This window comes from Hypomesus nipponensis, chromosome 25, assembly GCF_054491055.1.
Source record: "Hypomesus nipponensis isolate SF chromosome 25, ASM5449105v1, whole genome shotgun sequence".
NCBI lineage: Eukaryota > Metazoa > Chordata > Actinopteri > Osmeriformes > Osmeridae > Hypomesus > Hypomesus nipponensis.
In genome coordinates this window covers 3,435,001-3,457,500 of record NC_140385.1, presented here as the reverse complement: position 1 = coordinate 3,457,500, position 22,500 = coordinate 3,435,001, and the positions used below count along the sequence as shown (strand labels likewise).

The following is a 22,500-nucleotide window of genomic DNA, read 5'->3' as shown; positions in this document are numbered from 1 at the left end:
CGCTGGTTTGCCCAGACTAAAGTAATGGACAACCACAGAAAAGAGCAACTGATGCCCTTAAGGAGTGGCCACTACCCAACAGACTCTAAAGAATATCAACCAGGTTTGTGAACGTATAAGAATGTGGAAAAAACGTTTAGAAAATAAAAAGGGGTAAAAGACAAGGAAAAATGTTTTGTTTTTTTTCATCTTCACAAGTACCCAAATGATTTACTCTATCTTTTGGGAGTGAGTCTGTTTGCAAATATTTAGAATCTGAACCTGAAGCCCTGAAGAACACTGACTGACTTGATTCCGTCAACTGAGCGTTTCTGTCCTCTGTAAGGTAAACTATCTTCAGAGGGCCTCAACGTACTCTAAACTTCGGCATTCTTCCACCTAGCTACCATTTACTGTCTTAGACAAACAGAAGGACCTCCCTCGTACAAAAACGCAGAATCAAAGCCAGTGATTTCCAGCAAAACAGGAAACGGCGCAGACGGCCATCTTGGAAACGTGGCACTGGAACGTAAACAAGGAGCTCCGTGTGGGATCGCCATGGGAACGGGGGGGAAGAAGGGATTGAAAGAATAGGAAGGAAGGAAGACGGTGGCGTCCTCGTTTTTTTACTGGTCGTAAAGAGAGGGATGAGTTATGGGGAACTCTCTTTCTTTCTGTTCTTCTTTGGGTGTGAAAAGCGTAGCCGGGGGTGAAGAGTTTCTCAAGGTTAAGAAGCGACTCTCCTCATTGGTCCGCTCGGTTAAGAAGCGACTCTCCTCATTGGTCCCCTCGCATCGGAGAATGTTGTACCAGGAAGTGGCAGCAGGTGGCCCGTCACATGTCTCTCTGATCTGGGCTGTTTGTCATCCGTGTTTAGAGTCAAGTCATACAACATCTAAACTCCACAAAGCATCTGGAAGTGTCTGGTGATGTTCAGTTTATAAAAGACAGAGAGACAGAGAGAGAGAGAGAGAGAGAGAGAGAGAGAGAGAGAGAGAGAGAGAGAGAAACAAAGAGGTAGATCGACTAGGACGCCCATTGAGAGATGAATGATCTTATGTCACATCACGTGTGATAGAGGGATGAAACTGCTACAGAGGGAGGAGAAGAAAGGAAGGGACACCCAGGGAGTTTTCTCTGATCCTCCAGATGTGGCCTCTCTCTCTCTCTCTTTCTTTCTCTGGCCTCCTTTTCTCCCTCATTCCCTCTCTCCCTCAGTTTCCCACCACTTCTTTCCATGTCTCTCTCCCTCTCCCAAGTGTGACCTTTCAGAAACATCTGTATGTCCTCTGAACGTCATTCAGGAAGACACGTCCTGAGACGAGACCTGGAGTTGAACCTGCCCAGGGTCGCCCACGGTTACCTCAGACAAATATCTCCTCTTTTCCAACGTAGAGACAGGAAACCGTCACCGTCCATTGAGAGATCTCACTCCCTACGTCTCAGAAATAGTTCTCAAATGACCTCTTATCACTTCAACACCCAGGTCAAACCGCTCTCCTCCTATCTCCTTAACATCTTAAGGAACTATGCTACGCTAAATCATGCTACACTAACACACTGACAGTTCCAGCTGAGAGCCGCTATGCTACGCTAAAAGCTAAAACAGGTCACGGCCAGGCCACTCCTATCTCTTCATCATCCTTCTCTCTGATCGGCCCTAGAGCGTCAGAAGAGTTTTTTTATGGACCTGAGACCTCGAAACCTCTTAAGGTTCCTGTCAATAACGTTATCAGTGCAAGGCCTTCCTTAAATCCATCCAACCTTCTAATCCTCCTTACCAAGTCTGACCTCCCTCGACTTTCCCTTTATGACACTTTCCTGGTTCTGAAACTCCAGGAAGGAATGTTAACGTGGTCGGCGGAACAGAAGGGTTTTGATCATGACACCTAGTATTAGCCATAGGCTACTTATATAAATAACCCATTGACCTTGATGAACTTCAACTCCCACAATTACCCAGTGGCTGTTCTGACTGACCAGGCAGCGCAGTTCCCACAGAGGGATTTATGGGTATTGCAGTCATTTGGATTTATGAGTGGGTTCTGAGAGGCAACCATCTGCTCGGAGAAGGAGGGGTATCAGAGAGGAGGGGAGGAGGAGAAAGAAGGGAACACAAGGGGCAAAGAGGGTCAGACAAGGAGGTCAGAGAAAGATTGGTCGAAAAAGAGTAACGTGTGTGAGAAAGGAAAGAAAAAAGAGGAAAAATAGAAAGAGAAAAATTGCAAAAGAAAGGGAGAGACAGAAAGACAGAGAGAGACAGAAAAACAGAGAAGGATGATGGAACAAGAGGAGGAAATGAGAAGTGAGAGAGGAACAGACAAGATTAGGAAGGAGAGGACAAAAAGGGAGGGAAGAGGGATAGAGGAAGGGGTAGACAGGTGTGTGACCTCGCTAGGAGGCTGGAGGCACGGAGGGAGGGAGGGAGGGGAAGGAGGGAGGAGGGAGGAGAGAGGAGGGAGAGGCAACTGAGAGGGTGGGGGGTTCAGGTGATGAGGTGCGGAATGCTGCTGTCGCTCACGGCGATAGCGCATTAGCCCTGCGAGCTAAGGCCTAGGCCCCAACCTGCATATGTGACAGATTGCTAATACTACAGAGAATGTCATACTGGGACTGAAATGGCCCACTCCAGGGCAAACATTCTTCAAAGGGGGAGAGGGGGGGGGGGTTGGGCGGGTGGGGGTGATGGGGTTCTCTCCTTAGAGGGTGAGGTGGGGTGGGGGAGGGTGGATGGGTGGGTGGGTGGGTCTTGTAAGGTGTTCCATAGGAAAGAACATTCTGAAGGAAAAGAACGTTCTTCAGCCCTGAGTCTCAGCCGACGATGACCCTGTTGTCCACACACCTGAGGTAGCAGGCTCACGCAACACTGCTGGATGTGAAGGTGCAGCAAAACACTACCAACGCACACACACACACACACACACACATTCTCTGAAATATTGTCTATTCAAATCACCAAGAATCATGTCTGTACAATGCAACCACACAGTCACTACTCAGAGAGCTTCCCTCTGTCCCTAGGCACACAAGATCCCAACCGCCCCTCCATCCCTCCATCTGTCCGTGTACTGAACTCTGAGCTCTCCTTATAGAGACGCAGAGAAAGCCACGTGAGAGAGAGAGAGAGAGAGAGAGAGAGAGAGGGAGAGGGAGAACATTTTCATTGGGAATGTTCTAAAACCTCACTCGTTCCTACTCTACTGTTGCCTGGCTGCCAATATAATCCTGTCAAAGAACATACTGTGATGAGAAGCTGATTACACAACCACTCCATCAATCAAGCCCCAGTCACACAGAAAACTTCAGTTAATAACTCAGTAACTTGTTACTTGCTGACAACTTGCGGTCTTTAAAAGGTTCAAGATATCTATTTGAAAAGTCAAATGTAACCCAGTAGCTCTCCCTTTTCTCTCTCTTTTTTCAGAATTCTGTCTTTCCTCCCCTCTTGCTTGCTTGAACCTCTCTCTCTCCTCTCGCTCTCTCTCTCCTCTCGCTCTCTCTCTCCTCTCTCTCTCTCTCTCTCTCTCTCTCTCTCTCTCGCTCTCTCGCTCTCTCGCTCTCTCTCTCTCTCTCTCTCGCTCTCTCGCTCTCTCGCTCTCTCTCTCTCTCTCTCTCTCTCTCGCTCTCTCGCTCTCTCGCTCTCTCGCTCTCTCTCTCTCTATCTCTCTCTCTCTCTCTCTCTCTCTCTCTCTCTATATATATATATATATATATATATATTTCTACTCTCATCACTCTATTCCCACTCTAGCACTCTCTCTCCCTCTCTCATTTACAACGCTAACCTACATTGGTCACTCATTAACAAAGCTATTCTTCCATTCTTCCTCTGCGCTGGCCCACACACACAGCCCCCACACACACACACGCACACGCACACATGCACACACACACTGCCCTAGTGAGGGGCTATTTTTGGACTGGGAAGAGCCAACTAGATAAATATGTGGGGCAAGGCAACTGGGCACTGTTGACAAACACCAACAAAACAGTTGCTTCCAAAGAAACCAGACAACCAGCCTGTAAAACAGCCATCCAGCCTGTCCACAAACCATCCAGAGAGTCAGCCAGCCAGCCTACCAGCCTATCAGTCAGCCATTCCGTCGACCAGCTTTCCAGTCAGTCAACCTGCCAGCCAAACCGGTCACCCAGTCAGGCAGACAGACAGATAGACGGTCAGGAGGACACACAGACAGGCAGCTAGCTCTGACAAAGGGCATCTGTTCCTCCTCATTAGCGACCTGCTGTTTGAGCCCAGTGACAGTGACAGCAGGGACACTGTAACAGAGCCTGGACACTTGACTAAACCACGCTAAGCTAACTCGCTAGGTCCAACTTGCTTGCCGAGGAGGTCAGCCTAGCTCACCTGGCCTAGTTTGGTTCACTTCATTGAAAGTAGGCCCCCGAAGATGTGTATCTTTGCGTTAAGCTAGGGCCTCCTGCGTATGGAAGCTAGCCTACCCTGGGTTCCAGAGCGCTGACTGGGTTTTGTGGGCCGGAGCCAGAGCAGTGAGCAGCCTGCTGTGGGAGAGACTCTTCAAAGCCTTCGTGAAGACACTCTTGTAAACACGTCTCTCTCTCTCTCCCTGACCTTGTTGGGGTCTCCTCTGTTTCAACCACCGCGGGTCAGGCTTGGGAAGCACGTTCACTTCCGTCCAATGGATTCCTTTCATTCCCCTTAGTGCCTCTCCTTAAACATGTCTGCGGGACAGTGTATAACGACAGAGTGTGAGTGTGTGTGTGTCAGTCTGTGTCTCCGTGTGTGTATAAAGCTGAGGCCGATCTGTATGAAAGAGGGAGGAAAGAGAGAAGAGGGGGATGGAGGAGTGTGTGTGTGTGTGTGTGCGGACATAGGAGACATGTTCACTTTTGTTCGCTTACAGGGGGTCCTCACTGACAGCAAATGGGCTGAGTGGGTGGACTGAACTATCATCTTTACACTGGATTTTAATTAAAGGTCAGCTAGGATGGTAAATCTTACCTCATCGGTGAGGAATTCCCCCAAGGGGCAGAACTGACAGACAAATTGGTCAGTGTGCGATATATAACATGACCCAAATGTCAATCCAAAATGTTGATTGACAAATAATTTTCAGTGGAATTTTGGTTCTGTAGTTCTGGGTGTGACTGTGAGACGATGTGATGAGATAATCATTGTAGATCTTTTGGATGACGCCGAAGGGGCAGAATTGTCCAAGTAGAAGTGTTATTCTATTCTAATCTATTCTGCTCACGTCCATTCTATGTGGTGTTTGTTTCTGTGTGACCACGATAGGTACAATAAAATCGCGTGACCGATTCCCCAGTTATACACGTACTTGGACCGTGGTGTCATTTGGAGGAGTGGATGTGACATCATCGAGCTTGGCGCCTCAGCCCGGCTGTGTTCACCTTTTCGTCGTCTCAACAAAGTCGTACGGAACATAGAAGCATTCTGGAACCTTACACGTTACGGAATCTGAAAAGGCATTCTCAGATCCATTTGGAAAGAAGGGAGGAAAGAAGGAGAGATCGAGGGAGCGAGCGAGGAAAGGATGAAAGAAGGGAAGGAGGGAGAGATGAGGCAGGATAGTCTGGCTGGATTACCAGCCTTGCATGAGGAGTGAAGAATGGGGTGTGGGAGATGAATAGAGAAAAAAATGAAAAAGAGGTAATTACAGAGTAACTACAAGAGGTGTGTGTGTGTGTGTGTGTGTGTGTGTGTAAGAGACATTCATGGCAACATAAAGTAAAGGGAGAGTAATGTACTGAGTTTAACACTGCAGCAAACACCAGTCTGTTTGACACATGGGGCTAATTGAGCTCTTGACTGTTGTTACACACAGTTACACAATTCCGGCATTCTAAGCCTTGGGGAGCTCAATCCAGCAGCGCTTCTTTGAGGTTTAAACTGACTCCACAGTCTGGTGAAACCAGCGGATGTTTAAACCCGGTGATTATCGTTTGAGAAGTTGTGAGGAAGAAAAAAACAGGCTAATCCAGAAGTAATAGTGGGGATGAGCGAGGGAGAATCAGATATTGGAATGTCGGTTATGATTGACGATACTGGCCCAGACTAGATTAGAATGGAGCTGGTGGCAGGGGTGGAGCGTTCTAGAATCAGAACACTGAGTTCCGTAGAACCGTGCCGAAAGGTGTGGAATGATCCTACTTACTAAAAGGGGAAAGGGGTGTCTGAAGAGACAGAGTGAAGCCACAGAGAGAGCCAAGAGAAGAAAGTGAGACAGAGGTAGAGAGAAAGAGAGAGAGGAGCATACTGTAGGGTACTAATCTTTTGGAAGAGATGACAGGAGAATCCTCACCTTGGGGCATGATGGCATTATGAGAGAGAGAGAGAGAGAGAGAGAGAGAGAGAGAGAGAGAGAGAGAGAGAGAGAGAGAGAGAGAGAGAGAGAGAGAGAGAGAGAGAGAGAGAGAGAGAGAGAGAGTGAGAGAGATTTAAGGGGGTTTCTATGTGCTGTTTAGCCCCAGGGCAGAGTTTTGTTTGAGAAGGTCTTTAGTCTTGTCAGGGGAGCTGAACTGGGGTGGGGCGCGCCAGGGATGACTGAGTGGAAATGTTGTCTTAGCTTGTTTAAGACATGCCTGGTCCTCACCCCCTCCCTCTCTCTCTGTCTCTTCCCCCCATCTCCCTCTATCTCTCTCTCCCCCTCTCCCTCTATCTCTCTCTTCCCCCCATCTATCTATCTCTCTCCCGCCCCATCTCTCTCTCTCTCTCCTTATTCCCCCTCATTTTTATTTCTCCTGTCTCTGCCTATTGGTTCCATTTGACCTTATCTTATAGTTTTTGTGTCTCTTGTTTTGGTCTGGTTGTTGTTCAAAGGAAGGAAAAACGAAAGGGGACAAAGAGCGATAAACAACAATCTGAAGAGGGACGGAATGTTAAGCCGTCGCCACGGCTCCACCAATCACGAGCAGGCCCCGGGCCCTTTGTGTTCCCCTGACCTCTGACCTCACCCCCTAGTTTATCGCGACCAATCAGAGAATGGCCTGTCAGCGACCTAAAGAGGGGGGGGGGGGTGATGTGTGACACGGTGCCAGGTTAGAAAGGGAACCAGAAAGGGTTCTCGTTCGTGGAACTGAGAAACCTTCCTCGCGTGACTTTCTAATTTAGTACCAAAACTACATAGAGCATCTCAGTCTGTTCAAGAAGCAGGATCAACTAAAATCGGTCCCACAATTCAACGTATCAGAAAGCTCCACAACGGTTCCACAATCTAAATGGTTCCCTGGTTCCGTTCGCGACACGTTCTACAGCTTGGGACAAGCTACACTGGGACAACTGCCTTCATTACGATGTCCCACAAACCAACAATAAACGACCAAATATGTGTGGCGGCCTGGGGAAACCCTTCACATGGTGAAAATGTGACTTCCTGGGTGGCATAAATCTTTGGAATCTACAAACGTTCCTGAATACAAATCTGTTTAAATAACTCGGATATCTTTATTATAACTGAAGTTACATCATTTTAAAGTTGACCTGAGTCAAGTAATAAGGGAGTAAACTAAGTTCAAAGATTCCGCTCCGTTTCATTCTAATTCTATTGTGATGCATGAGGGAAACACCAACACTCAACTCGACTGTTTCAAACAGAAAGTCATCTGTTTACATTAATAATTGCATCTGTTTACATTAATAACTTCTCAGCAAGTTATTTTTAAGTTTAACAGCCTGACTTCACTGATCAGTTGTTTGGGGCTGCTGCAGCACTCTAAAGAGCAGGCAAACTGAGCATTTGATTTGACATGGCTTAAAACTCTTGCTAGCTAACATGTCCAAAAACCATTGAAATGACCTGTTTTTCATAAGAAATCATATACTTTTTGTACATTACAATTAAGTTTTGTGTGTTAACTATCCAAAATATCAAAAATATCAATTTTGACAGAAAACAGATTTTCGATCTTTTTTTGCTGAAAGCCAACAATGAGCGGCCGTGACACCTGACGGATTCTTGCAGACCGCCAAACACATATGGAACTGAAGTTTGAGCCAGGCCATCTTGTTCCACAGAAGAACAGAAGTGACCAAAGCTGAGTTGAGAAAGTGGTGCTGCCATACAGTTGCAGAACAGCTACAACAGTGTTGTAGGACGTCTGCTGTCAGGGTCTGCCTCTGCTCCAGCCTACAGGGTCTGCCTCTGCTCCAGTCTACAGGGTCTGCCTCTGCTCCAGCCTACAGGGTCTGCCTCTGCTCCAGCCTACAGGGTCTGCCGCTGCTTCAGTCTACAGGGACTGCCTCTGCTCCAGCCTACAGGGTCTGCCGCTGCTTCAGTCGACAGGGTCTGCCTCTGCTTCAGTCGACAGGGTCTGCCTCTGCTCCAGCCTACAGGGTCTGCCTCTGCTCCAGTCTACAGGGTCTGCCTCTGCTTCAGTCTACAGGGTCTGCCTCTGCTTCAGTCTACAGGGTCTGCCTCTGCTCCAGCCTACAGGGTCTGCCTCTGCTTCAGTCGACAAGGTCTGCCTCTGCTTCAGTCTACAGGGTCTGCCTCTGCTTCAGTCTACAGGGACTGCCTCTGCTTCAGTCTACAGGGTCTGCCTCTGCTTCAGTCTACAGGGTCTGCCTCTGCTCCAGTCTACAGGGTCTGCCTCTGCTCCAGCCTACTGGGTCTGCCTCTGTTTCAGTCTACAGGGACTGCCTCTGCTCCAGCCTACAGGGTCTGCCGCTGCTTCAGTCGACAGGGTCTGCCTCTGCTTCAGTCGACAGGGTCTGCCTCTGCTCCAGTCTACAGGGTCTGCCTCTGCTTCAGTCTACAGGGTCTGCCTCTGCTTCAGTCTACAGGGTCTGCCTCTGCTCCAGCCTACAGGGTCTGCCTCTGCTTCAGTCGACAAGGTCTGCCTCTGCTTCAGTCTACAGGGTCTGCCTCTGCTTCAGTCTACAGGGACTGCCTCTGCTTCAGTCTACAGGGTCTGCCTCTGCTTCAGTCTACAGGGTCTGCCTCTGCTTCAGTCTACAGGGTCTGCCTCTGCTTCAGTCTACAGAGTCTGCCTCTGCTCCAGTCTACAGGAACTGCCTCTGCTTCAGTCTACAGGGACTGCCCCAACTGGTGAACTCAGGTCACAGGTAAGACATCCCATCATCATCATCAGTCAGTTAGTAAGTCAATCCGCCCCTCAAGTTTGAAACCTTCCTATTTTCTTTTGAACTCGCAAAGAAAAACACATCTCTTTACAGCCAGTCAGTCAATCATCCTCTGTGCCATGGGAACAGAGGATTGAGAACCTGTCAGTCACATAAATGCAGGCTGATGCCAGGGAATGTGTCGTTGCCTAATCCCAGACCATGAACTTTCCATTTTACAGATGGATTATTCAGGCCAATGGCAAACATACTGTACATACATGTCTCTATCTTTCTCTCTTTCTCTCCTTCAAAACATTCTTCTTCCACAGACACAGGTGTGACCTCACGTTCAACGTTCGTTTGTCCTATCAGAAGACAGTTTTTATTTTCTGTCCAGAGGAAGGGGGACTCTTGTCCTATCAGAAGAAAGCTTTCATTTCACTTGATTACGGATTCACTGATAACTGCTGCCCCAGCATGGACGCTCTGTCTGGAAGCTGTATGTTCTGTTAACAACTTATTCTACTAACATTTTTGCTGTAGTTTATGGGTTCTCCTAATTCTTTCGCTGTCAGAAACCACGGCTCTAAAGCCCAGTACGACACCGGAGAGAAAACCCTATAGAAGGTAGAGAGAGAGAGAGAGAGAGAGAGAGAGAGAGACAGAGACAGAGACAGAGAGAGAGAGAGAGAGAGAGAGAGAGAGAGACAGAGACAGAGACAGAGACAGAGACAGAAAGACAGAGAGAGACAGAGAGAGAGAGAGTGCCGGGGAGGAGAGAGTGATTTGGGGTCCATGCGTGGGTGATATATTCCCCACAGGAGCCATAAGACTAGAAAAGGGGGGTTAGTGTGAGGGCCCCTTCCTACATGAAGTGATGTTATTTCAGAGAAGACAGGGAGTGTGTGTTAAACACACTCCTCACTGCCTTCAGGCTTGGATCCCTAACAGAGACACACCACAGACACACACACACACAGTGTGTTCTAGTTTCATCCTACATCTTCGACGTTCACATTTTAATAATAAACACTACCATCTCCACAAAAGAATCATCTGAATTCACATTTGAAGAAATTACCCTCCCAAGACATAATGATATCATTTCTGCATTCCCTCCCTCCCTCCCTCTCCACTCCTCCAGCAGGTAACACAGCCCTGTTCCTGGGGTTTGTTTAACCTCTAGTGTGGGAGTAAATCACCTTCTAACAAAGCCCTGGCTATCTGCCCCATCTCAGGGTAATTTAGACCCGGCCAAGTGTTGCCCTTGGCAGTCCCCACACACCACACCTGAAGGGGAGGGGCTTTGATCACAGTCCTCTGCCCAAGATTATGCAAATCAGCAGGAAGAAATGTTGAGAGAGACAGTGAGAAAGAGAGAGAGGGAAGGAGAGAGGGAGGGGCAGGGAGGAAGAGAGAGAGAGAGAGGGAGAGAGCAAGAGGGAAAGAGAGACGGAGAGAGAGGAGGGAGGGAGGGTGGGAAGGAGAGAGTGAGTGAGTTGGAAGAGTAGGCGGGTAATAATGAGGGCAAAGAAAAAAGGAGGGAGTGTTCAGAGAGAAAGGACTGGAGGGAGGGAGGGTCTGCAAATCAAACAGTGATCAGTTCCTTGTCTCAAGCATGGAATGTTCCAGTGGGGGGGGGGGGGGCACCTGCTGGTGGTAGGAGTGCGTGTGTGTGTTGGGGGGGCTGACAAGTTCTACCAAGCAGGGCAGGAATTTCACCTGGGGAGAGGGGGAGAGGGGGGAGGTGGCAGGGTGGGAGGGAGAGGGGGGAGGCACGGTGGGTGGGAGGGAGGGAAGGAGGGTGGGAGGGAGGGAGAGGGGGAAGAGGGGGAGAGGGGGTGGATGAAGAGGAGAAAGCGAAAGAGAGAGGTGGGTGTCTGGAAGATGGTGTGCAGACGCTTACACACATCCTTCAGTGAGGGTGTTTAAGGGAGGCTTCTAGATAACAGCCTGACAGATACTTGGTCTAGTATCTGTGTGTGGGGTTTACTTCCTATACACACACACACACCCACAGAAGCTGACTTCAGTATTACAACCAGACACATCAAATTATGTTTTAGTAAGAGTGGTATTCATCCAAGCGTGAGTACTGAAGACATCTCTTGGTCTTCTGGAAACTTCTAAAGACAGTGGAAGGTTTGCAGAGATCCCAAACACAAGGAACCACATCTTTAGAGCTCTTTCTTCCTCTCTCTCTCAAGATTTCCATCCCTTCATCTTCATTAACAAATCCATGCTGCAATCATTGAATGCAGTAATGTTGTTATGATATGGTATGCTATTGAATACTTAAGGTACCCTAGATTCATGTCACCCAGTAAGTGCACACTACTGGAAGTGTTGCAGACGTTACAGATGGTGAGTCAAATCAATCCAGCACCTCCTAGTCAGATACATTTACATTTAGTCATTTAGCAGACGCTCTTATCCAGAGCGACTTATGGTAAGTACAGGGACATTCCCCCCGAGGCAAGTAGGGTGAAGTGCCCTTCCCAAGGACACAACATCATTCGCATGGCCAGGAATCAAACCGGCAACCTTATGATTAATAGCCCAACTCCCTAACCGCTCAGCCATCTGACCCCAGTCAGATCCTAGTCAGATACGCACCAGACCAGCCCTGCTATCTGTTTACTTAAGTTAACCACAGAAACCTCCAACCACACCAAATACGTACACACAAACTCACACACACACACACACACACACACACTCACACACACACACACACACACATCAAACAAATAAACAAGCTGTTTCTCTCTCTCTCTTATAGACACACACACAGAACTGGACCACTGCCAGACAATAACACCCTGTCACCACGTCGTTGGCGTGGTGACGCTGGCCGAACGGTTGACCTGCACGGTCAGGTTCTATATTGATATATATCAGGATACAGATGGCTGAGTGGTTAGGAAATCGGGCTACTGATCAGAAGGTTGCCGGTTTGATTCCCGGCTGTACAAAAAAGACATTGTGTCCTTGGGCAAGGCACTTCACCCTACTTGCCTTGGAGGGAATGTCCCTGTACTTACTGTAAGTCACTCTGGATAAGAGTGTGTGCTAAATGACTACATGTAAATATATCCACTAGCATGATCTACTGTCAGCATAACCCACAAGAGCCGCTCTTTCAATCATCTTTTATGACATCAACTTCAGGCAGCTTCTCTGGTTCAACCTGACTCCTGACCCCATCAGTCACTAGCCACGTGTAAAAAGACTTCCACTATTCTATTCAAATACCTGAGATTCCTATGGCTTCTCCTGAGATGCTAAGAATCTTATTTTCAGATATTAAAGATATTAAAGTGAGATGATAAGACAACTGTGTAATACCACATACATTTAGTGTCAGAGGAATGCTTATTACTAGTTAAATCTACTGAATGTAAAAGCATGTTAAGAATAAAGGATCATTTACATATTCATGCATGCAGCATTAACACTCATGCTTATGGCGTGAACATGTCTCGTGAATATTCATGAGGTGGGTGGAAACGTCATTTACTTATCAGTGAGCGGGCCCACTTGAATATTCCGCGCTGTCATTCACGAAACACAAAACAACTGTATGGCATGAGCATTTAAAAAAATAAAAAATTAAGACAGCGTTGGTATTTTGGCTATATACATAACGATAAATAACAAAAGTCACACAAAACAATATCGACTCTGTCCATAATAGTAAAGGATAAAAAAAGAAATACTGTACATGTAGGCTACCTTACTGAGTTACATCTGGACGGAAGATTTAAGCAAATGTAGCCAACATCTGAAGCACCATAAATAGTTTAAGTTATAACGAAAGCTGTAACTATATCTTACCGTTTACAATTCTTAAATGTTTCTATCGTGGAGATAACCAACATCTAAACAAAGTCAAAATGCAGCCTACAGCGCGTCCTATCATTTAGGACTGAGAAAGACGGGTCGAATGTTTTACTCAGTATACTCTCCGCTTGCTGTTGGCTAAAACGGTGCACGTCGACAGTTAGACCGAACATAAAACTGGACAAAAAACTGTTTGCAACAAATGGAATCTGTCCACAAGTTCGCATTGCAACGCGTAGAAAACATACAACTTGTGGTCAAAAAGGTATAGCGTTATTATTTATCTGAGCGCACTTTAAGAACAGAAGTGTAGGTAAACAGACAACACTTACCCCCTGTGTAGACTCAGCCGCCAAGATTACAAGCAATACACAAACCCTGTAGAGCGAAACAAACAGTTTAATGTGCTACTGGCATTTAACATAAACGATTCAAGATAGGATTATTCTATGTAGCATGAAGCACACGGCTTTGAAGTAATTCCAGTCAACCCGCAGTACATGTACAAGCTAGGTGAAGAGGTAATTTTCTAAATAAATTAAACGCACCAGGTATTCATTTTGATCCGACTTGTTGGAAAACGCAGGTCGTTTTCCGCTGCCTCGCGACGTTCTTCACTGCAAGCTGCTGCAAGTGACTTCAAACGCACTCATTGAAGAATTCAGAAGCGGTGCATCTACCCGGTGAAACACGAAGAGACAAGACGAGAGAGAGAAAGAGAGAGAGAGAGGTTTAGAGAGAGAGAAAGAAAGTACTAAAATAAAAGTATTCAGAGACAACCAATACATCCAACATTTACTTTCATAAAAACGCGTTAATATTAGGCTACAGTGTAGTTCGGCGATTCGAGCGGTAAAGCATTGCAGGGTTTAACTCACCAAAGTTGGGTTGTGAAAACTATCTCCCCTAACCCGACTTGATTCACGCACCGCAAGTACTTGGCCGAGCACGAGACTGTAGAGAAGGGGCGGGATCAACCACCTGTCAATCACAAAGGGTGGCACTTGCTCGCTCTCTTTCAGCGCACGAGATACAACTGAGAACCTTTTAGAGGCTTGTAACACTCTTTTGATAACTTCTGATATTTTCAACAAAATTTTTTTGTGGTGGTAGCTTAGTTAAAACCACAGACTTTAAACCATTTCCATATATTGGCACCCTTGCCAATGTTGCACCCATGTCATATTTGCACTAAGCACCCTATTTGTATAAAAAAATATATGTATTATATTGTACATTATAGCTATTTTATACTTTACTTTGTACTTTATTTATTCTACATACCTGTCCCCTTAGTATTAATTAGTATTAGTTAATTAAACTTTGCACCTTTTGTATAGACTTGTTTAAACTTACACCACTTAATTAAGATGTACTCCTATAATTTGAATGTATGCACCCTCTTGCCAAAGTAAAATCCTTGTCTGTGCAAACTTTCATGTCGATTAAAACCCATCTTGATTCTGATTCTAAAATGAAACAAAAATACAAAATAGTTGGAGAATAGTAGTATCAGACTTGCGTCGTAATATCGGACTTAATGCTTTCAGTGACAGGCTACGAGCCTAGGGTATTTAATGTTTTGTTACCATGTTAATCAACGACCAAACATTCCTTATAGCATAATATATGAAACAAGAATTTGATTTAGGCATATCCATAATCAAAAACATAAAACGGTCACACACCTCTGAAACCTATATACATTTTTATCAACTAGGCCTACATTAATGTTAGGTTAAATAATTGGTTGGTTTTGGAAACCTTTTGGATCTAAAACGTGTCAGTGAATGAATAGTTGACCTTAATAATATGTAAGGTATGCAACATGTTTGGACTGCATTAACAAATGTCAAACAGGCCAAAAGGTGTAATGTCAAAACTTACTTGTAGTTAAAACGTTTCTTGTAACCTGAGGCATTAAAAAAAGTGGTCCCCACAACCGTTGAAGTATCAATCCGCCCCATAAGTTATCTCCCGCTGGTGGTGTTCTTACTGTAATAGGCTACTTGCTCTTTAGAAAGACGTGTTCTTTGAACTTAGATCTCAGTTATATCTTTTAATTTTTAAACAAAATAAGTGTATTCAATATTTTTGCTAACTAACAATTTTAGGGGAACTGGAACGTAGACTTTTTGGAGCAAGTGTCGGAACTGAGCCGTGCGCTGAAAGTAGTCCTCAGAAGTAGATCCGGCTAGCAGGTTTGCAAGTCGATAGAGAAAAAGTTTGTCTGAGCTACAGAAGGGAACGGTCCCAGTACTGGACGGCTTGGAGCCCTCACAAGAATCTGTCTGTAACTTTCTAGAAAACTCCCCAAACGGTACTAGAAAAGTTAGCAGAAGAATATGACAATACTTCTGAGTGTTTTCAGTTGATTTTGTCGTTGCTAAGCCAGCGGAATCTTTTAAAAAATGAATAAGAACTTGAAGAATCTGCGGAGCCTCGCGGTGGGGTTGGTGGTCATAGCACTGTGCGTTGCGGTACAGGAGTCAGAGTCAGCGGTAAGTGCGAATCATTTTCTAACATAAATTTTGTCCAAGAAGAATAACTTTTAAAACAACCCCATGTTGCTCAGGCCGAGCCGGCCCGCTACTCGACTGCATCTAGTTTGCATTTAATGTATTAATAGAGAACTTTATAACAAGTGCAGTCTGCGTTGCCGGTCTAATAACACGTTATCGTGTTCCACCGACTCCAAAAGGTGAAGCGTAATTGCAATTGATGACGTTATTGCACATTTATAACAAAGGGGGTTTGATGCATTTTTGTTCAACAAATTTAAGAGCAAGCAACAGAAGCTCAAGTTAAACGGTTTATGCGCACCCGCTTAGGGTTGAGTTATACACGGGGATGGTGGCTGACGTGCGCATCACATTTTTCAGAGAAGTGTTCTGCACGGGAGGACTTGTAGAAACACGCCGGTACACCCGTTTTTTCCAACTTTCTTTTTTTTGGCCGTTATTGTCATTGAAAAAAAAGCATGTGCCGAATTCGCGGTGTAGCCTATCCCATGTTAGCTTAGTGTTTACAACATGTGATAGGTATCAACACATTTCCTTTTTGGAAGGCCTATATGTTATGTTTGCCTTTTAGGCCAGACTGGAGCTTAAATTCATATAATTTTCGTCTAATACGTTACTGTTACTGTCTAATAATACTGTTTTGTGCTTCGGAAAAGTCATACTGATTATACAACTGTTGAAGCGCATCACGAAGTTGATGTCCAAAAGTTGGTGTGAATGTTTTACCCTAAACCGCTTTCTTTTCAGGGACATCACGTGTTTAATATATGCTTTAAAACCACAATGCTGCTCAGATTTAAATAGAAACATTGTGAGATGATGACTAATGTTATTATGCCACTGCTGTAAACACTAGTTTTATCTAATAGCAAACTTCCTAAGTTAATCTTCTGCAACTGTCAGTTCTATGTTACAGTAATACAATTGGCAGGTGGTACAAGTGTTGATCAGTTGAAAAACTAGATAATTGGCATAGTAAAAAAAAGGTTTGATAAGCCTTTTTGTTTTTCGTTGTAAAAAAAAAAGATTATCGATAAATTACAGATGAATTCCATAAAGGATAATTATTAATATTTTCTTCCAAAGGGATGCACTGTTGAATCTCATATCACATTTGATCTCTTGTCAATCAATTCAAATTCATAACTCATCGATGATAAACACATCAAAGTCAATATCACGAAGGCAGACATTTCTAAAGAAAAAATCTTTATCTCTCTCTCAAAATCTCTCTCCCTCTCTCTCTTCCTCTGTTATCTCCTCCTTCCCCTGCTTTTACAAGAGGCTACGCTGGGCTAGACAGGTTTACATTTCAGTGTCAGCCAGCTGTAATCACACGATAACACAAATTTCTCTCCCAGGGTCGAGCCACCTGCACAGACTCTGTCCAGCAAAACCGGACTTGGACACGTTGACGATCACCAGCGCATATTCATGTTTCAGGCTTCATGCATATTCATGTTTCAGGCTTCATGCATATTCATGTTTCAGGCTTCATGCATATTCATTATCGTCGATAATGGCCACGCCCACTATTCTCCCGCCCGGCATGGTTGAGGAGGGACCGCGTGTGTCACAGCAGACTCCTCTCAGATAGAAATAGAGCCGGTAGAGCATGCCTGCCGTGTGACATAGGTGCGGGTTCAGTTCTATGTTGTCCTATGTCTATCTGTGTCATGTTGTGGTCACCTGACCTCCAACGCAGACCCAGGTGACAGGCGGCGGGGGGCGACAGCGCAGTCAGGCGGAACTCTTTAGTCGTTGCCGGTAAAGCCTTGTGGAACGATGCATTCTGATAATACAGCTCACCTGGTTGCAGACCGGGTACCACAGCTGGTCTCCCTCTTTCCCTCTCCTGGTTGTCATGGTTTACAGGGGGTTCCTACCAGGGAAGGAAGGAATGGTGGACTTCCCTGCTCTGTAATTGGCTCCTGGAGGGTTCCGCTGTCCTCTCTGGAATGTAGGCTCCTCCCACTGTCTCTGGCCCCCGTGGAGAGAGGTGTGGTGGAGAGGGAGCGAATAAGAGGAGGGGAGGAACGAGGTATGGGAGAAGGATGAAGTTGCAGAGCTGAGGGACTGAGGGAGTGTAGAGAAGGAGAGAGGGAGGGAGGAGGGAGGAGAGAGAGCAGGGAGGAAAGAGGCAGGGAGGAGAGAGGGCAGGGAGGACGGAGGAGAGAGGGCAGGGAGGAGAGAGGGCAGGGAGGAGGGAGGAGAGAGAGCAGGGAGGAAAGAGGCAGGGAGGAGAGAGGGCAGGGAGGAGAGAGGGCAGGGAGGAGAGAGGGCAGGGAGGAGGGAGGAGAGAGGGCAGGGAGGAAAGATGCAGGGCGGAGGGAGGAGAGAGGGCAGGGAGGAAAGAGGCAGGGAGGAGAGAGGGCAGGGAGGAGAGAGGGCAGGGAGGAAAGAGGCTGGGAGGAGGGAGGAGAGAGGGCAGGGAGGAAAGAGGCAGGGAGGAGGGAGGAGAGAGTAGAGAGGGCAGGGAGGAGAGAGGCAGGGAGGAGAGAGGACTGGGGGAGTGTAGAGAAGAAGAGAGGCAGGGAGGAGGGAGGAAAGAGGAGTGAGGAGAGGAAGCTGAAGTGAGGGAAGAAAAGTTTAGAGAGACTTAAAGAAGGATCAAGCAGGGAAGAGAGAAACTGTCACCTCACCAAAAAATCACAGGCTCCATGTTGCTCTTTACTGTGTGTCAGAGAGAGAGAGAGAGAGAGAGAGAGAGAGAGTGGGAAGCGGGGGAGGGTGAGAAAGACATAGTGAAGGATGAAAAGGTCTGGACATTTCCTCCTGTCAGAAATGTCAGTGTCGGCCATGTTGTTTCCCTCTGGAATGGCTGGATGAGCAGGAAGAGGGTCTGTCCTCTCTGTCTCCCACTCCCCCCTTTTCCTCTTCTCCTTCTGGCACACCTTCTTTTTCTCTTACTCCATCCTTCTCTTTCTCCCTCCCTCGGTCCCTCCATCCCCCCTCCTCTCTCGCTCTCTCTCTCTCTCTGTCGCTGTCTCTCCCTCTTTCTCTTCAGTGTAAACCATGGGAAGGATTCCCTGCTGTTGGAATTCCCGTTGTGACTTTTCCCAAACATTGTTCACTCTTGCGCTCCCTAGTGGAGTCAGACTGCAACAAGCTGACCTGGAATTCTGTCTCAGCACGCAAAACGAATCTCCTCAGGAATTCCAACAATTGGATTAACCTAGTGCTAGCTCCTCCCCCTCTGCTCATACACACATTCACACACACATACACACAGAGGGGTATACACTGTTATCTGACCCAGACACACACAAACAGGAAAACACATCCAGCCCCTTTCAAAGTCTGTGTGTGTGTGTGTGTGCGTGTGTGTGTGGGTGTGTGGGGTGTTTAGAAAGCTGTTCCTTGCAGTTCCTTGCACCATTGACTGTGAAAGCAACCCACTCCCTCCATCCATCCCTCTATGTCCCCCTTCCTCCCTGCAGGTGAGATAAAGGAATGGAAAATGGAATTTACGTGCTGTCCAGGAGAAAAGGGGGGGAGGAGGGAGGAGAAAGAACAGACCTGAACGAAAGGGTAAAGGATGACATTGTAGAATCCACAAGAAGAACCAGGGAGAGAGAACAAGACAAAAAGAGAAGGAGAGAGAGAAAGAGGGGGACGATAAGGGAAAAGGGAAGACTCTTATCAAGCCCTGTTTCATCTGTCTGGTTGTTATGGCTACAAACGTACATTCTCTCTCATGCACGCACGCAGGCTCCTCCCCCCAACACACACACACACCTGCACACACTAGGTAAACCCTCTCATCAGATCACCCTTACTCCGGGTCTAGCCCACAGAGTTAGGTATCTCTCAGTGTGAGTGTGTGTGTATGCCTGTGTGTGTGTATGCCTGTGTGTGTGTGTATGCCTGTGTGTGTGTATGCCTGTGTGTGTGTGTATGCCTGTGCGTGTGTATGCCTGTGTGTGTGTGTGTGTTGTCTGAGAGGGTATGCAGGTTCTTGTATGGTGGGTTTATAGAGGACCCTGACATGCATCACCCTCACTGCTCTACCCTCTGCACACGCAATCGCGCACGCTCACAATCACGCACACACACATTGCTAGACACACACATACCCATGTGTGACTGTTTGAGAGTGTGTGGAGGTCATCCACTGGAGAATTTGCATAGTGGTGTGAATGAGGGGCAAATGGCATTAGGCTAAACGGATGGAGAATGACTCTCAACAAAACCGCGGTGTTTAGACAGCTAATTACTCCTCCTCCCTCACCATCATCCACTTTTCTCCCTTTTCTACATCCCCCTTCTCTTTTATCTCTACATGACCCAACCTCATTCACTCCATCTAACTCTTTTTTTCTTCGCTAATTTTCTCAAATGTTCTTCTCTTCTTCTGGCTTTCTCTCTCTTTTTCTTTCTGTGTCTTTTTTTCTCTGAACCCTTCACCGCCCCCCCCCCAACCACCCCCCTTTGTACACACACACAAACACACACTTTGTTCTGAAGTGGAAGATAAACAGCGTGTGTTTGTAAGTTAGTTCCTTATTTACTCAGCCATCGCAGTATTTGGTCTAAAGCTTTCAAGGGTCACACACACACACACACACACACTGTCACACACACACACACTGTCACAAACACACACACACTGTCACACACGCACACTGTCACACACGCACTCTTTCTAATGTTCTTTGTCCCTCTCACACATGTATGTAGGCACACACACACACACACACACACACACTCTGTTAAGACGAGTCTCATTGTGGTGTTTACTGGCGGAAATTCTGGAAGTCTCAGAATCTAAGATGGATTCTAGAAGGTTTGGATGACAGTGGAATTCTTTTTTTTCTGAATAAACATGACCCAAGGAGCTCTGATTCATCACAACAAATACAAGAGGACTCCTAGACTTAAAAATACTGTGTCTGAATGACATTAGATCCATCATGTCTAAAACAGTGGATATAAAATTCAACTAAATATATTTAAATATAAATACAAACAAATGTTTAGATCTCATCAATATCCCTATTTTCTTCCATCCATCTCAACATACTTACCCTCCATCCCTCACTCCCTCTCTCCTTCCCCTTCTTTCTGCATCAGAGTCCTTAAAGAGACTTCTCTCCCTTCTCCCTGTTCCTGTTCCTGTTCCCACGCCGTCCTGATTGGGCTCCTGTAATCTGTGGGGGTCAGGGTCAGGTTATCGATGGGTCCTCTGACCTCACCCTTAAAGAGTAGGATCAGAAACCTCGTATGGTTTTGCTAGATTAGGCTAGATTATGAGAGATTATTAGGGTCCCTAAACCAGGCCATTACCTGAGGATGCTGCCCCCCCCCCCTTTACTCCCCCCCCCCTTTACCCCCGCCCTCCCCTTACCCTAACAGCACTGCAAGGACAGATGACAAAGACTTTCAAAAAAGAAATAAAGAAAGAAAGGAGTTCCTAAAAAGTACTTTCCTCTCTTTCCCTCCCTCTCTCATTTTTCTTTCCTCCCACTCCTCCCTCATAGCTCTTCCTGCCGCTGGTGTGTGTGTGTGTATCTGTGTGTGTGTTCTTGACGACCACAAAGCAGTTTCTAACAAAACAAAGCACAACTGCGGTTCTTGGATGTGTGCGAATGTTCTAGAGATAGGTGGAGGGAGGGAGGGAGGGAGGGAGGGAGGGAGGGAGGGAGGGAGGGAGGGAGGGAGGGAGGGAGGGAGGGAGGGAGGGAGGGAGGGAGGGAGGGAGGGAGGGAGGGAGGGAGGGAGGGAGGGAGGGAGGGAGGGAGGGAGGGAGGGAGGGAGGGAGAGAGGGAGAGAAAGGCAGGGCTAGTGATGGGGAGAGAGGGTGGAGAGGAAGAGAAGTTTGAGAAGGGGAGAGATAGAAAGAGAGGGGGAGAGAAGGAGGAGGAGTATGTGAGTGACCTTGATCTAGATGTCTGGTGTCCTTTTGTCCTGCATCCCTCTCTTTATTTCTACCTCCAGTATCTCACATAGCTGTCTGAGGTGGTAGAGGTGAGTATGCCTGTTCGTCTTGGGATGGGAAGACAGTCTCCCCTTCCACCTTGTTCTCCCTCTTTCTCTTTCTCTGTCTCTCTCTCCCTCTCTCTTTCTTTCTCCATCTCTCTTCCTCTCTCTTTCTCTCTTGGTCTCTCTCTTTCTCTTCCATCTGTTTCATCTATCTCATAGATGGAGGAAATGGGGATCCCCAGAAGACTAATGCACTGTGTGTGTGTGTCTTTATGTCTGTTTTTGTATGTGTGTGTGTATGTGTGTGTTTGTGTCTTTATGTCTGTGTGTGTAAGTGTATGTGTGTGTGTGTGTATGTGTGTGTGTGTATGTACAACCTTACCACCCTTTACTTCAAGGAAGGACTGTTTGCTGTTGAAAGGAAGAGAAAGGGAGAAAAACAGAGAAAAGAGAGAGGAGAGACAGAGAGAGAGACAGAGAGAGAGAGAGAGAGAGAGAGAGAGACAGAGAGAGAGAGAGAGACAGAGAGAGAGAGAGAGAGACAGAGAGAGAGAGAGAGACAGAGAGAGAGAGAGAGAGACACAGAGAGAGAGAGAGAGAGACACAGAGAGAGAGAAAAAGAGAGGGGATCTGATTTTCCCACACATGGTAAGAGGCTTGTGCTCATTATTTCAGACTGTGAATCACTTGTAAGGTTTTAAAGATAGAATCACTTTGTCCAATGACCACACACATACGCTGCACACACACACACAGATGCACATACAGATGCACACACACACAAACACACAGAGATGCACACACACACACACACACAGATGCACACACACACACACATACACACACACACACACACACACACACAGATGCACACACACACACACACACAGATGCACACACACACACACACAGATGCACACACACACACACACACAGATGCACACACACACACATACACACACACACACACACACACAGACACAGTCCGACCCAGCGGCTCAGCATTCTCTAGAAGGATCTTATAAAGCAGTTATGGAGGTGATGTGTTATGGGGATCATATAATCCTACCATGGTCCTAGATTAACCACATACCAGCACAGGAGATTAGAGAGGCAGGGGCCCCTCACACACACACACACACACTCACTCACACACAGACTCACACACAC

At 46.7% G+C, this 22,500-nt stretch overlaps 2 protein-coding genes across 3 annotated transcripts in view; one reads left to right on the top strand and one right to left on the bottom strand.

The window, feature by feature from the left end:
* The window catches only part of col4a6 (collagen, type IV, alpha 6), a 78,872-nt gene extending 65,022 nt beyond the window's left edge, over positions 1-13,850 (bottom strand). For both annotated transcript variants that reach the window (XM_084691024.1, XM_084691025.1), the window contains exons 1-3: positions 13,765-13,850; positions 13,435-13,562; positions 13,219-13,264 (exon numbers count right to left, since the gene is read on the bottom strand). In XM_084691024.1, coding sequence (XP_084547150.1) covers positions 13,219-13,264; positions 13,435-13,445 — 57 coding nt within the window. In that variant the 5' untranslated portion in view covers positions 13,446-13,562; positions 13,765-13,850. The remainder of the gene's footprint in view (positions 1-13,218; positions 13,265-13,434; positions 13,563-13,764) is intronic.
* Positions 13,851-14,829: 979 nt separating this feature from the next.
* col4a5 (collagen, type IV, alpha 5 (Alport syndrome)) overlaps positions 14,830-22,500 on the top strand; it is a 33,763-nt gene continuing 26,092 nt past the window's right edge. The window contains exon 1 of the mRNA XM_084691026.1: positions 14,830-15,387. Within this exon, the coding sequence (XP_084547152.1) occupies positions 15,298-15,387 (90 nt within the window). The 5' untranslated portion in view covers positions 14,830-15,297. The remainder of the gene's footprint in view (positions 15,388-22,500) is intronic.